This window comes from Amblyraja radiata, chromosome 1 (assembly GCF_010909765.2).
Source record: "Amblyraja radiata isolate CabotCenter1 chromosome 1, sAmbRad1.1.pri, whole genome shotgun sequence".
NCBI classification, from domain to species: Eukaryota; Metazoa; Chordata; class Chondrichthyes; order Rajiformes; family Rajidae; genus Amblyraja; species Amblyraja radiata.
Window position 1 is genome coordinate 161388228 of NC_045956.1, and position 14535 is coordinate 161402762.

General features: G+C 40.5%; 1 protein-coding gene across 15 annotated transcripts in view; it reads left to right on the top strand.

The window, feature by feature from the left end:
• The window catches only part of pias2 (protein inhibitor of activated STAT 2), a 51373-nt gene extending 39273 nt beyond the window's left edge, over positions 1–12100 (top strand). For 11 of the 15 annotated variants that reach the window (XM_033034044.1, XM_033034036.1, XM_033034010.1 and 8 more), the window contains 2 exons: positions 5618–5655; positions 7433–8342. In XM_033034044.1, coding sequence (XP_032889935.1) covers positions 5618–5655; positions 7433–7630 — 236 coding nt within the window. In that variant the 3' untranslated portion in view covers positions 7631–8342. Of the gene's footprint in view, positions 1–5617; positions 5656–7432; positions 8343–11711 lie in introns of those variants that run through there. The other 4 variants (XM_033034103.1, XM_033034112.1, XM_033034141.1 and 1 more) reach the window with 3 other exon arrangements.
• Positions 12101–14535: the final 2435 nt, after the last annotated feature.

Sequence of the window (14535 nt, forward strand, 5' to 3'; positions counted from 1 at the left end):
TGGGCAATTAAAGCTAGTATTGCCAAGGAAAGCTGCTGTAAGTACCTGGGCTCCCTGAGTAACATTATCATGAAGTTGCAAAATAGTTATAGAAAATAAATCGCACTTTTGATCGATATCTCTGCTTTTGTCTGGGACCAATATTTTAATCCTCCTGATCCCTCTGGCAACTAATGGTCATTTTTCATTACATGCTCATTACATGTTCATAGAAACATAGAAACATAGAAAGTAGGTGCGAGAGTAGACCACCAGGTCCGTCGAGCCCGCACCGCCATTCGCTCATGGCTGAACACTAAACAGACACACTTACCCACAAACAGTAGACACAAGACACAGAACACAAGACACTACCCTCCCCTTTATACCGCTATCACCCCTCTCCACCCCAAGAACCTCGTGATCTCCTGGGGGAGGCAAAAAACCGGATAAAAACCCAGGTCCAATTCGGGGGAAAAAATCCGGGAAATTCCTCTCCGACCCCAATCCAGGCGATCGACACTTGTCCAGGAGATCACTCAGGTCTTACTATACTAACCATACCTAGGTCCATATCCCTGCCCTCTCCCCGTAGCCCCTTATCCCCTTGGCAGCTAAAAAACCATCTATTTTAGTCTTAAATATATTTAAAGTTTCTGCTTCCACTGCTCCCTGGGGCAGTGAATTCCATAAATTAACCACCCTCTGGGTGAAGAAGTTCTTCCTCATCTCAGTTTTAAAAGAGCCCCCCCTTATTCACCAACTTTTTTCATTACATTTTCCTGAAAATGTATTCCTGAGAATCTTAACAAAACAAAATGGGATGCGGGAGCTCTGTGGTCCATATGTTTCTGAATTTCTATAAACTAGTAGGATGGTTGTGGTTTGGTACAATTCAAGTACAATTGTTTCCAATCTCACTTTATTTTCTCCACCTTCCATGTTTTCCTGTTCTTCCCTCTGCTCGCACTTAATTTTACTGATAAATGCTGAATAGATGAAGAATCAGTGTTACACATGGTTGATATTATTTTAAATGAACTTCTACTATTCAGTGCTAAACTAGGTGAGGGCTGACAGATTATGTCTTGTCCTGTTGGAATTGGGTTTTCTTCATAGGGTATGCGAGTGAAATAAACTTTCACAATTTAAATCTTGCTCATAGTTCAATATTTACCAACTGCAAGGTTATATACAGCTGTAATTTTCTTTAACAGTGAGTTCCTAATTAAAGTATTGCGTACAGTTTTGGTCTCCTAATCTGAGGAAAGACATTCTTGCCGTAGAGAGAGTACAGAGAAGGTTCACCAGACTGATTCCTGGGATGTCAGGACTTTCATATGAAGAAAGACTGGATAGACTCGGCTTGTACTCGCTAGAATTTAGAAGATTGAGGGGGGATCTTATAGAAACTTACAAAATTCTTAAGGGGTTGGACAGGCTAGATGCAGGAAGATTGTTCCCGATGTTGGGGAAGTCCAGAACAAGGGATCACAGTTTAAGGATAAGGGGGGAATCTTTTAGGACCGAGATGAGAAAACACATCTTGAGATTTGTCACACAGACAGTGGTGAATATGTGGAATTCTCTGCCACAGAAGGTAGTTGAGGCCAGTTCATTGGCTATATTTAAGAGGGAGTTAGATGTGCCCCTTGTGGCTAAAGGGATGAAGGATGGGGAGAAGGCAGGTATAGGATACTGAGTTGGATGATCAGCCATGATCATATTGAATGGCGGTGCAGGCTCGAAGGGCCGAATGGCCTACTCCTGCACCTATTTTCTATGTCTATGTTTCTATTTTCTTTGACAATGTAAGTACCAGTTCTTCTGGACATGAAGGAAAGTGTTTAGAATTGGAGCCACTGTTCTTACCTTACCAGTAAATTGATCTGAACCTTTGGTGTGTACCTATTTTATTCATTAGACTCATGCCCCCCTCAGAATTTTAATTTTAATTGTATCTGCACTTCTCCAATTTATTTAATTTACCTTACTAGGAGAGAATTGTGGCAAATGGTTGTTTTGCAGTCTGGGCATGGCAAATAGCGACACGCCATAAGACCAGTGTTCGGGCCATTGTTATTTTTATCTATATTGATAATGGCCTATACTTGAGTGAAATTCACAATTTCTACGGTTGGGGTTGACACACGATTCTGCAGTATTGTAATCTGCAAAGAGGATAGGAATAAATTGCAGCAGGGTATAAATAAATAGGCTGATGGAATGGTAGACACCTGGTAGATGAAGTGGAGAAATGTGCAGTGGTGCATTTTGATAGGCAATTTCATAAAATACTATAACATGCAGAATAAATAAATTGAGAGTGGCAGGGTAGGTTGAGAAAACATTTTAATAGAGGCTTATGGAATTATGAGCTTTATCAGTATTGGCATGGAATATGAAAATAGGGAATATGCTGAACTTGATAAAACACAGACAATAGGATTATTGTGTTCAAGGACTACGATGGACTCGAAAGCTGAAACTTTCTTCAGAAAAGAGCGGGCCAAGGGGACCTGATAAATCGGTATAAAGTAATGAGGATGGATATCACGTAGTTGATCCTGTTGTTGGTATGATACGAGGTGGTATGATACTAGCGGACAAAGGTCTAAACTAAAGTGGAAGAGAATTAATGGGGGCATGAGAAAATGGAGAAGGAACTCTGGATGAGTCGCCTATTCCTTTGCTCCATAGATGCTGCCTTACCTGCTGAGTTTCTCCAGCAATTTTGTCTATCTTTGCTGGATAAGTTCTGTTTTAATAAAAAAATCCAAGATGTGGATTGCTACATAACTTTTCCTTTTGTTCACAATGCGTTTAAATTGGTCACAAATTGGAAAATTTCAGACATAAAATCATGTCTCATTTTTAGTGACATTTAAGTATTCACCTGCAATTCGTCTCTATTGAATTAGTGATATTTTTAAGTAGCTGGAGACTGTCTAAAATTAATTAGCTGGCATCATGATGCAGCTCCATAGGACTTTAGTTAGGGTGGATTTAGAGTATTGTGTGCAGTTCTAGTTGCCCCGGAATATTGCCTGGATTACAGGGTTTCCGCAACAGGGAGAGGTCGGATAGACTTTGATTGTTTTCTCTGGAGTGTTGGAGGTTGAGGTTGAGGTTGAGGGGAGGCTTGATAGAAGCATGTAAAATGATCAGAAGCATAAATAGGGTAGACAGTCAGAATGTTTTCCCAGGGTGAAAATGGCCAACACTAGAGGACAGTTATAAAGTAAGAGGAGGAAGGTTTAATGGGGACTAGACTAAGTGGGACCCGTTGGGTCCCTGTCACAGAGGAGGCTTGGTCCCCCAACGCAACATTCCACCACTCACCCATAGCCCCCAACTGCACAGGCACAGCTCATTTTCCCCTCATCCCTAGCACTCTCTCCCCCTCCTCTTCACCCACCCTCACCCAGCTCATTTCCCCTCTCCTCCCCTCCCCCATCACTCCCTCGCCCCTCTCTCTCACCTTTCCCCTACCTTCAGTCACCCCCTCCATGACTCTTCTCCCCTCCCTACCCTTTCCTAACCCTCTATCCCCCACTCCTCACCTCCCCCTATCCCCCCCCAATATCCCTCCTCACCTCCCCCACTGCCCTCCTCTCCCTTTATTCCCCACTCCCTACCTCCTCCACTCCCCCATCCACTATTCCCCCTCCTCCCTCACTGTCCCTCCTCACCTCCTCCCTCTTTTTTTCCCTCTTCTACCCTCCCCCAATCCCCCCCTCACCTCTCCTTTTCCCTGCCCTCAGTCACTCCCTCCCTCCATAACTCCTCTCCCTTCCCTATTCCACTCCTCTCCCTTCGCTCCTCTCCCATCTTGTGTGCCCCAGAGGAGCATCAGCCATCAGCGCCCTTAGAGCCAGGCCTCAGATCCTCGGCTCGGCCCGGAAACACCAGCACCTTCTGCCGCGCCGGTGTGTGCGCGAGGGGGGGAGGGAGCTCGGAGAAAAGACAGTGGAAGAGCCATTGGGGAGAGTGGGGTATCACGGGGGAGGATGGGAAGGGGTTGGAGCTGCGGGGCGTTGCGCTGGCGGTGCGTTTGGGACTCGCAGCGGGCGCTGGACTCCTCCGCCGGGATCAGACTCTCCGCTTTCCGTTTGGCGACATCTCCGACTCTGCGCCGGGCCACTTTTTAAACATTGCTAACTTTTACAATGTACTACCGATCGGAAAGAAACTTGTCGCACTCGCAGCACAGGAGAACGGCGAGTGAGCTGACGGAAAATTGCAGCGCTATCGCGTACCGTTTCTGCGCAAATAGAAAAAATGCGCAAACCGAAAGAGCCCAAGATCAGAGTGTTCAAAAGGGAACTGCAGATGCTGGAATATCGAAGGTACACAAAATTGCTGGGGAAACTCAGCGGGTGCAGCTATTTCAGCGGAAGCTATTTCCTTCGCTCCATAGATGCTGCTGCACCCGCTGAGTTTCCCCAGCAATTTTGTGAGCCCAAGATCAGAGATTAGTTGTGCAAATCGAGAGATAGATGTGCGAGGCAAGTTTTTTCTAACAGAATGATGGGGGCTTGGAACGCACTGCTTGGGGTGGAGGCAGATATGATAGAGAGTTTTAGATAGGCACATGTATGTGCAGGGAATAGAGGGATATGGATCATGTGCAGGCAGGTAAGATCAGTTTAACTTGGCATCAGGTTCGGCACAAACATGGGCTGAAAAGCCCATTCCCGTGTTATACTGTTCTATGGCCACCAGATGGTGCAAGGTGATTAACATTAAACTTGGTATAATTTACATCCTCTAATAATTATTGTGATCAATGAATATCAATTTATGATATTTCTCTGTAGATGTGAATGAATTAGAATGATCTCAGTCAGGTACAGATTTTCCATAACATGAATTGAATATAACATGAATGATGAACTAGGGAACATTATTTTAATTACATGAGCCAAGTTGGTTATAACGTGATTTCAACTAGTAACAAGATAATCACTTACAAGTTAATTTGAAATTTAAGAAGCAGAAAAAAAACTGCCTTGGATTTGAACAGTATAGTGGATTTTAAAATGTTTCCATTCCTTGCTGTAATCAGACACCATTGTCGCTTGAGAACACAACTGCTACTTTAACCGCCATTAAAATTGACAAGAAATTGCTTAATTGACACTTGTGTATCAATACTTTATTAAACAATGTAACAAAAATACATTTATTGCTATTGAAAAAGACCATTTTTGAAAATCCTGCTGGAAAAATAACTTGTTACAAGTGTGAAACACTCTAGCCCCTAACCCCCTTACCCCATTGAAACAATTGCCGTTACTATGTTATTTTCTATAACACTAGGTTTCTTAAAGAACACAACTACCGATTTAAGAACACCATACTGATTTTTAAAATACATGTGTTCTATGTTTGTGGCCTGTACCCGCTTAGCACAAATCACATAAAAACACTTAATTCTAGTTCAGGTTTTCTCTGCCTTCTTCGTCAATCCAATGCATCTATATCTATAATCCATCTATTGTCAAATGTAATAATATCACAAGAATTGTACCTAAATTGTTTTTGCATTGGCTGCATTTAAAAATTATATGGAGTTGCTTCTGTGTTTCAAGTCATACATTTCCTGGTCTAATTGGAAATCCAACTTCTTTTTCAGATTTGGACTTCTTCTCGTTGTTTCAGAGTGATCCTCAGGTTTGTATGGATGGGAGATTTTTGTTGGACTTCTGGTAGACGTGATAGTTTTTTAAGTTTCTGCTCTTCATTAAAGCTTTCTGTAATAACTAAGTCAAATTTATCAGCTGGAGTGTGTCACTGCAAGAGGGTTTCCTTTTTGAAGGCTCAATTCTAATGGCATCCTGGTTCTACTCTTCATTTTCTATCTCCACGCTACACCGTCCCTTTTCTTTGCAGCTTATGACATAATTCATAATGAGATAAAACAATGTTACTTCAGTGCTGATTGCTGCTCCAAATCTCATTGACTTGCAGCTCATTGGTCTCGTACAAACTGTTTTTTAGGCATCTTTGGGGGTGAGGGGCGAGTTGGTACCAATGTGGAAGAAAGGCTTTGTGTTGAATGGTTTGTCCGTGTCTTCCTAACAATTGTATAAATGTGTTGGTATTTCTCCCCTCTGCCCAATAAGTCTACATCAACAGTGGGTGCTGAATCTAAACTAAGATCTGAACAGGATGATATGGGAGGATAGTTTCTGCATTTAGATGCACTTATGCAATGCAGAGGAATTAAACTTCCTCATATTTCAAGCATTTGTTCAGTCTCAAGTAGAATAAAGTCCTCTCTAATATCTTGTGACAACATGCATTTGTCCCAAATTCAGAACAATTTGATGCCGCTGGTACAATGTTTAGTTTCCAACAGCAATCCCGTGTGGCTTCCTAATAAAATTGGAATTCTGGGGTAATTTTTTGTGTTGTGGGAATTTGGTTAACATAAGATCCTTGCACGAATCTATGTTTGGTTAGATTTGAAAGCTAATGTTCAACCTACTTGTTGTTTAACTAATTTGTTGGATATATATCTGCAGTTTTTGCTCCAAACAATTATTTTATTCCAGTAGCTTCTTTCTGGCCTCTTCGGTCTTAAATGCCGAGATTAATATTCATAAAGCAAACCAAGTACTAGAAATCTAATATGAAAAACAAAATACCACAAATACTCTGCAGATTGAGTGGCATTTTAGGGAACTAAACCAAATTAACATTTCAGATTAACCTCTGATATTAACTCCCTTCCTTTCTCCATTGATGTTGCCTGCGTTGTTGAGCATCTACAGCTGTCTGCTTTCATTTTGCATGTTTTATATTCTGATTATGCACTCATTTACATAATTTGGCAGATAGAGGCACCTGATGCATTCCTTTTACTTGAATTATGGAAATATCGACTGCAAGACGAGGTTACCTTGGATAAATGCTTTTATTTAATTTAAAAATATTGATGCATAGATAAAGGCAATTTTAGAAATTTGAATTCCACATAAATGAATTCCACATGTGGAATATCTGCATTCATCACTTTTACCTAGCGGAGCTGTCTCTTGGTTTTAATTACACCAACATGCTCCTTTCGTTTTCCTTAGCATGGCGAGTTGAATAATTTTTTTATTGTAATAGGACAAACAAATTTCCATCTTATAAACATTTTACTCTAACGACTGCTTTACAATTCAAATTTTAACATTTTAAAGAACTCAATTTTAACTCAAACAGGATTTTAGAAATCATGATGAGAATGATAGAGCCTGATTTCACATCTGCATTTTTGATCTATGCATTTAGATTCACGTCCTGCGGCAAATAATGTTTATTTTTTAAATTTGCCTCCAATATTGAAACCTTATCGGAAAGTGTAGGACTGTGCTTATGGCTGATGACTTCTGTCAGCAGGTTATATGAGAACCTTCAACTGTGGGGAAGTTGTTCACTTTTTTTATTTCCTCAAATGCAGTACTGTCAGTCTATATTTCTGGACAATCTCTCCTCTGCTGTTGGACCACCGACAATGACACCCAACACTGTTGGCGGAAGCATCATCTCATCAACCCAACACCATGAAGGCAACAGCAGCAGCCGAACAGAAGCTGGGGTGATAGCAGGTGGAGGAGGAACAGCCAGCAGCATCCCAGACATTATCTCTTTAGACTGACAAATTTCAAACACTTTTTTTTTTAAATCAATGTGCGACAACAGGAGGGGTTTGATTAGAGGAAGAAAGAGTGGAACAGCAATCATATTGCAACCAAGGACTTAAACAATAGCATTTTGTGCATTCTCCACAAGGCTGCCACGTTTTTATTTGTTGTTTATTAATATCAAGAGCCTTGTTGACTATCGGCATTCACTAAGACTTTCCCAGTTCAGCTCTTCCTTGGAATGGTTTGGAAATGAGAATGCATGACATGAACTAAGAGCTTAAACCTGAAATACCTGGGCAGAGTGAACTTGAGGTGCAGTGAAGGCTGAAGATGAGAAGGACTGTAATGCGTTCTGTTGCAATTGATGTAATGTTTTATTTACGACCACCAATGAAGTGAGCAATATTTTATTTCTCTTCTGCAAGTTGATTGAATATCCACACCTCTCCTCAAAAGTATGCTTTGTCTCTGTAAAAGTTCAAATATTGGTGCTTTATTGTGGAAAAACATAGCCTCAGCCTGTTGAAGAACCATCCTGTCTGTTGTTGAGGTTAATTGCTGTAATCCTGACTCAATGCAGTAACTGAGCCAGAAGTTAGCATCTTTTGGATAAGGCATTGTATTAATCAGTTCTGAAATTTAATTCTTTAACGATTAAATTTCGTATAAACTTGTATTATGTTTCCAGGATGACAAAAAAATACATTTTTTCTTTATACTGTTTCCATTCCTTTTTCAATTTAAATGTTGTTTTATGATCCTTAAAAAAAAATGCATCCACTTAAGGTCATTAAGAAGTTGTAACATCCCTTCCATCATGAGGTATTCTGATGGTATAATGCGAACATGACCTGCAGGAGCTCTGACACTAAGCTCATCTCTATCTTTGACTTAATTATGCACAATATAATCAATAACACTAAAAATGTGTATTATAGTATGAGTTATTGCCGTAATTTGAGTTTTCCAATCATGTTTTGCTAAGAACACTTCTGATTCTGGGATTTTTACTTTATTATATCATAAAACCTTCAGTTGCATCCAACAAAGTATGAAGCTAATGCATTTCTTTGTGTCTAAGATTAAGACCATCCATTCAATTGCATCTGTTTCAAACGTACCAAGCCAAATTTCTTCTGGCCATCCCAAACTCTTATTTTTCTCTAGTTTCTTTATTCTCTACCCGCCTTGTGTCTTTTTCCAGATTTATCAATTGCCCTGTTGATTCTACGTGTACTGAACTGACCGCCCAGCTTCTCTTACTGGACCCTGAGCTAGCTGATAATATCTGTTCCTCTACCTTTCAAATCTGTCGTTTTTGAAGAATTTCTATTCTATTGAGTGGAAACAAGAAGCCTTGGTAAACTGATCAACACACATCAAGGGTCTAAACACTCTCATAGATGAGTCATAAATCTCACAAAAGGATGATGCTTGGGATAGAATTTAATCATTCTAGCCCCAAGGTCCATTGCTTCTTCAAATCCTCCCATCACAAGGCCTAATATGGGGATATTTGTTGATTGTATAGATTCATTTGTAACTTAGCAAATGAAGCAGTCGTATCCGCACTGAACAAGACCTAGAAGGTCATGGGCTGATGTGACAAGCAGTGTTTGTGCCACATGGTTGCCAGACATACCATTTTCAATAAATTAGTCTGACCACGTAATCTCCTAATCTTGATGCTCAATGGTACTTCCCATGCCATTAATATCTTGGAGGGGGTGGCTACCATTGACTAAAAAAACTGGACCAGCTGCATAAATACTGCGGTTCCGAGGACAAGTCCGATGCCGAATGATCATTAGTGAGTTCATCCCCAAAGCCAATTCCCCCTTCTACAAGACACAGGTCAAGAGTATAATGGAATATTCTCTGCCTGCTTGAATGAGCGCAATCCAAAGGGCGTTCACGAAACGCAAAATCATCGAGGACAATGCAGCCCATTTTACTGGCCACTTTAAACATTAATTTCGTGGACCAGGACACTGATTGGTCTTTCCATTGAACATCTTTGTCTAAGGTGAAAGAAAATGTCTTCATCAAGAGGGTAGTAAACGTGTGGAATTCTCTGCTAATGAATGTATTTATGGAAATAATTTGGACTTGAGATATTGAAAATGTGTTCATAATACTGAGAGGACCAACTGTGGTCAGTTTGATCAAGTTTGAAGAGCCAAATACTCTATCTTTTGTAAATTAATATCTACATTCAACATGTTGGAGTAACTAGAGGGTCAGGCAGCATCTCTGGAGAAAATGGATAGGTGATGTTTCAGGACAGCCCCCTTCTTCAGACATTCCATTGTCACTGACTCTTATCTGCAATTATTAAACCTGAATAGAAACGCCTCTCAACCTGGACTTCATATCAGCATTTGAGCCAAGTTCCTGAATCCATGTCCACCCAGACCATCTTTTAATTCCATAGCATTGCCCCTCTCTCGTCTTCCATTTTTGCTTTTGTCAAATTCAGAGACAGGCTCCGGACATTTCAAACCAGCCTATGTTCCCCACCCTTAGACAGTTATGCAAAACACAGGATCTAATACGCTGTTCTCTTAAACCATCAACTCTGACCCTATTATTAACCAGCATCTGCAGTTCCTTATTTCACCAATTGACCAGCATTGACTTTTTAGCTGGTATCCATGTATTCAGCTACTGAGGCCTTAACTCTCCCTTAATCCCTCTCACTTTCCCTAGGATACTCAAAGCTTTTTTGACTAACATCCATAATAACATGACTTAGTGCCAAGCTTTATAACCTTCTCATAAGTTGGGGTTTGCACATTTGCCTCGTGATCATGTAGGTTTTCCTCCAGGTGATCCAGTTTCCTCTCGTGTCGCAAAATTGTGTGGTTCATAGATTAATTGACCAATGTAAATTGCTGCTAATTTGTAGGGAGTGGATGAGAAAGAAACATAAAACTAGTATGAATAGGTGATTGATGATTGGTGTAAGGCAGTTTGGTTAGGCAACTTGTTGGCTGGGCAAGTTGCACATAAGGGCCTGTTTCTGTGCTGTTTACCGCAGTGACTGACAAGGAATGGATGTTACTGTCGTGATACAGAATGCTAAGGTCATTAGCTGCAATTGGAAAGTTCTGTATTTTCTCACCTTTGCTAGAGCTAGTTGACTGGTGCAGATGAAGGGGAGGATTTACTCAGACAATGTATACAGAATCAGAGTCATAGAGCACGGAAACGGACCCTTAGGCCCAACTTGCTCGTGCTGACCAAGATGCCCCATCTACGCTATTCTTAATTGCCTGCGATTGGCCCATAAACGTCTTAACCTTTCCTATCCATGTACCGTTCAAAAGTCTTTTAAATGTTGTTATAGTGCCTGCCTCAACTACGTCATCCAGCAGCTTATTCCTTATATCCACAGAATTCTAGGAAACATAATTATTTTCATTTATTTGCTACTTGTGATCAACATTTAATTTTTCTTGTATTTTTAATTTCTATTTTGTATTTTATGCAACTATGCATAACATTTGCATTGTGTCAGATTAATTTGCTGCACTAATCATGCTGTCAATAGATTAACCAATGTGTACAGTGGCATGATTGTTACTGGACCAATATTCCTATGGCAGCTGATGAATTCAAATTGGAATAATCTGAAATACCTTAAAAGATAGCAGTAATACCAGGATGTCATTAAAATACTGTTTCATTAACCACCTTTTGGGGAAGAAAATCAACAATACTGACCCAGCCTTACCTCTGTACCACTGGACTTTTATGGAGACTTAATGCCTACAAGGCACATGAAGACTACAATGTTCTTCATGTTAAGTAGATCCATACCATCACCACCAATTGACAATTATGAAAGCAATTAAATTTTAGCCTTGCAGTGCACACTCATGTTCCAATTAAATAAAAGTAACAATTTACAAGGAAGTAGGATTATTGTGAAGCCTTCAATTGGAGCAGTAAGTAAATATTAAGAATAGCATCATTTAGTTATTTCTTTGACCAGTTAAGTGCTTATTGAGAGTAAAATTCTATGGAAGAAAATTGAGACTTGCACTTGTAGTAGCATTTTTGGTTTCAAAATTACTCTTTTTTTCTTAGAAGTCTGTGCCAGAGAGCCTCCGTTCACGCAGATATCCAGACCCACTGACGAAAGACACACCAAATAAACATGAAACTCCCAGGAAGCAATTGTTCTGAACTTCTATGATTAACAGTAAAATAGGACAGTCACTCGCAATACTCTGACAGAACCCATCCCCATCAAAGGCAATCTCCAAGAAAATAGATGTAATAGTGTTTATACGCTATAAAATTATGTAATGAGTTCTTCAACAGAAAACCTGCCAAGACGTGCCTGCTGGCATTGAAGCTCGGTGACTCAAATAACTGGTGAGGAGTGACAAAAGAACCAGACAAAGTGAAAATGGTCTTGAACCAGATCTTTATATTTTGTGATACAAATAAATAGATAATGAAAACATTTTAAAATGTGTTTGTATGAATGATCATTACTTATATATGAATTATAGAAATGTACATCTCAGAAACAACCTCTTTTGGTCCATGTCGGTAGTGATCTGTCTACATTATTGAATCCTTTATTTGTCATTCAGACCTTTCGGTCTGAACGAAATGCTGTTGCCTGCAGCCATACATGTAATAATAACAAAACACAATAAACACTAATTAACATCCACCACAGTGAGTTCACCAAACACCTCCTCACTGTGATGGAGGCAAAAGTCTTAGAGTTACTGTCTCATTATTACCATTTGGCCTGTATCCCTGTACGCCTCTGATCCAAATACTTGTCGAGACTTTTTAAGCGTAATTGTACCTGCCTCCACCTCCATATTCCAGACATTCACCATCCAGAGTGTAAAAACCTACCCCTCAAAATCTAATTTAAACTTCCCCTCTCTCCAGCCAGAGCCCTCTTTCTCTAGACTCGTTGGCCTGGGAAAAATATCCACCTATCACTTACCAGTCTTTGACCTGCCCCAACCTCTCTTCCAGCTCTCCCCCCCCCCCCCCCCCCCCCCCCCCCCCGACGACAATTAGTCTGAATGGTCCCAACCCGAAACGTCGCATATTTATGTTCTCTAGAAATGTTCCCTAACCCATTGAGTTATTCCAGCAGTCTTATTCTGACTATCTCATCTGTGACCCTCAAGCTTTCAACCTCCAGGGTATTGTATGGAACAGAGAGTTGCTGTTACAAGGAGAGATTGGATAGACTGGGTTATATGTCACCAGAATGGTTAAAAGTCACCCAAAGTCTCTTACATTCTGGTGACATATAACCCAGTCTACCCAATCTCTCCTTCTAACTACAACCCTCCATTCCATACAGTATCATGGTGCATCTCTTCTGCACTCACCCTGTTGCTACCACATCCTTCCTGTAGTGTGACCGGAATTGTATGTGATGCAACCAATGTTTTATAAAACTGCAACATGACAACCTAACTAATAATCAATGTGCTGATGTATGAAGTCAAACAGTGGACTTTTACCAAAATCTTTTTGTACAACAATGCCCCCAAGGTCGCTGCCAGTTCCTCTATATCCTATCAGAATTAGTCCTTTCCTAGGATTAGAATCGTAATTACCTCAGACTTGTCTGGATGAAATTCCTTATGCTATCCCTGTGCCAACCTTCCAGCTGATTAACTCCGCTGTATCCTTGGAGAACCTTTGCTATCTACAATTTTTGAGTTGTCTGCAAACGGACAATCTTACCACCTACATTCTCATTCAAGTCATTTATATATATTTAAGCAAGAAAGGTTCTCCCACTGTTCCCTGCAGTACACCATGTTACAGATTTCCAGTTAGAAATAATGCCCACCTGACCACCACTACACTCTGCCACATATATCACCAAGTTAGAGTTTTGGACAGTTTGCAAATACACCTTGTATCCCTTGTGCATTAAACACAGAAATTAAGGGTTTGTTTATATCAGAACCTCTTCAAAATGCGTAAGGCTATTGGGTAAAGAAAATGAAAGATGCAAATTAGCATTACTTTTTAAGCTTTGGAAATGGGAATGCAAAATCATTAATATTTCAGACTGTTTCTGGGTGATTGCACCATTGTGCTTGCATCAAACTAAGAGTGGGATGTGGGACCCTGGCTATTCTGTACTTTTCACTAAGTACAAGGCAGGTTTAAAAGCAGACCTTGATACTTCTTCATGTAATGTTTTAAATATTGAGACCTCATTTTCACCTCTTCCATCAGCACCACATCCTGCCAAACCCGTTTCCATCATCAATTTACATAATTAACTCAATCTCAAGGACCAAGTATGGTTCATCTGCTGGAAATGATTTAGTATCGCCACAGCATATATTACTTTTGGGGGTAGGGTATTGACATGGATAGGGAACTGGTTGGCAGACAGGAATCAGAGTACGAATTAATGGTTCCTTCTCAGAATGGCAGGCAGTGACTAGTGGAGTGCCACAAGTGTCGGTGCTGGGACCCCAGTTTACAGTATAACGATTTGGACGAGGTAATTAAATGTAACATCTCTAAGTTTGCGGATGACACAAAGCTGGGTGGCAGTGTGAGCTTCGAGCAATGAGGCTGCAGGGTGACTTGGATAGGTTGGGTGAGTGGGCAGAAGCATGGCAGAGGTATAATGTGGATAAATGTGAGGTTATCCACTTTTGTGGCAAGAACAGGAAGGCAGATTATTGTCTGAATGGTGTCGGATTAGGAGAAGGGGAGGTGCAACAAGACAGGTGCATTTAACAGTGGTGGGAAAGTGACTGGAGGGAATTCTGAGCGACAGAATCCACTAGTATTTGGGACCAGGACTGATTAGAAACAGTCAGTATGTGCATGGGAAATCAAATTTGATTCAAGTTCTTCTTAAGAGGTGAAGAAAAGAATTGATGAGGATAGCCCTTGA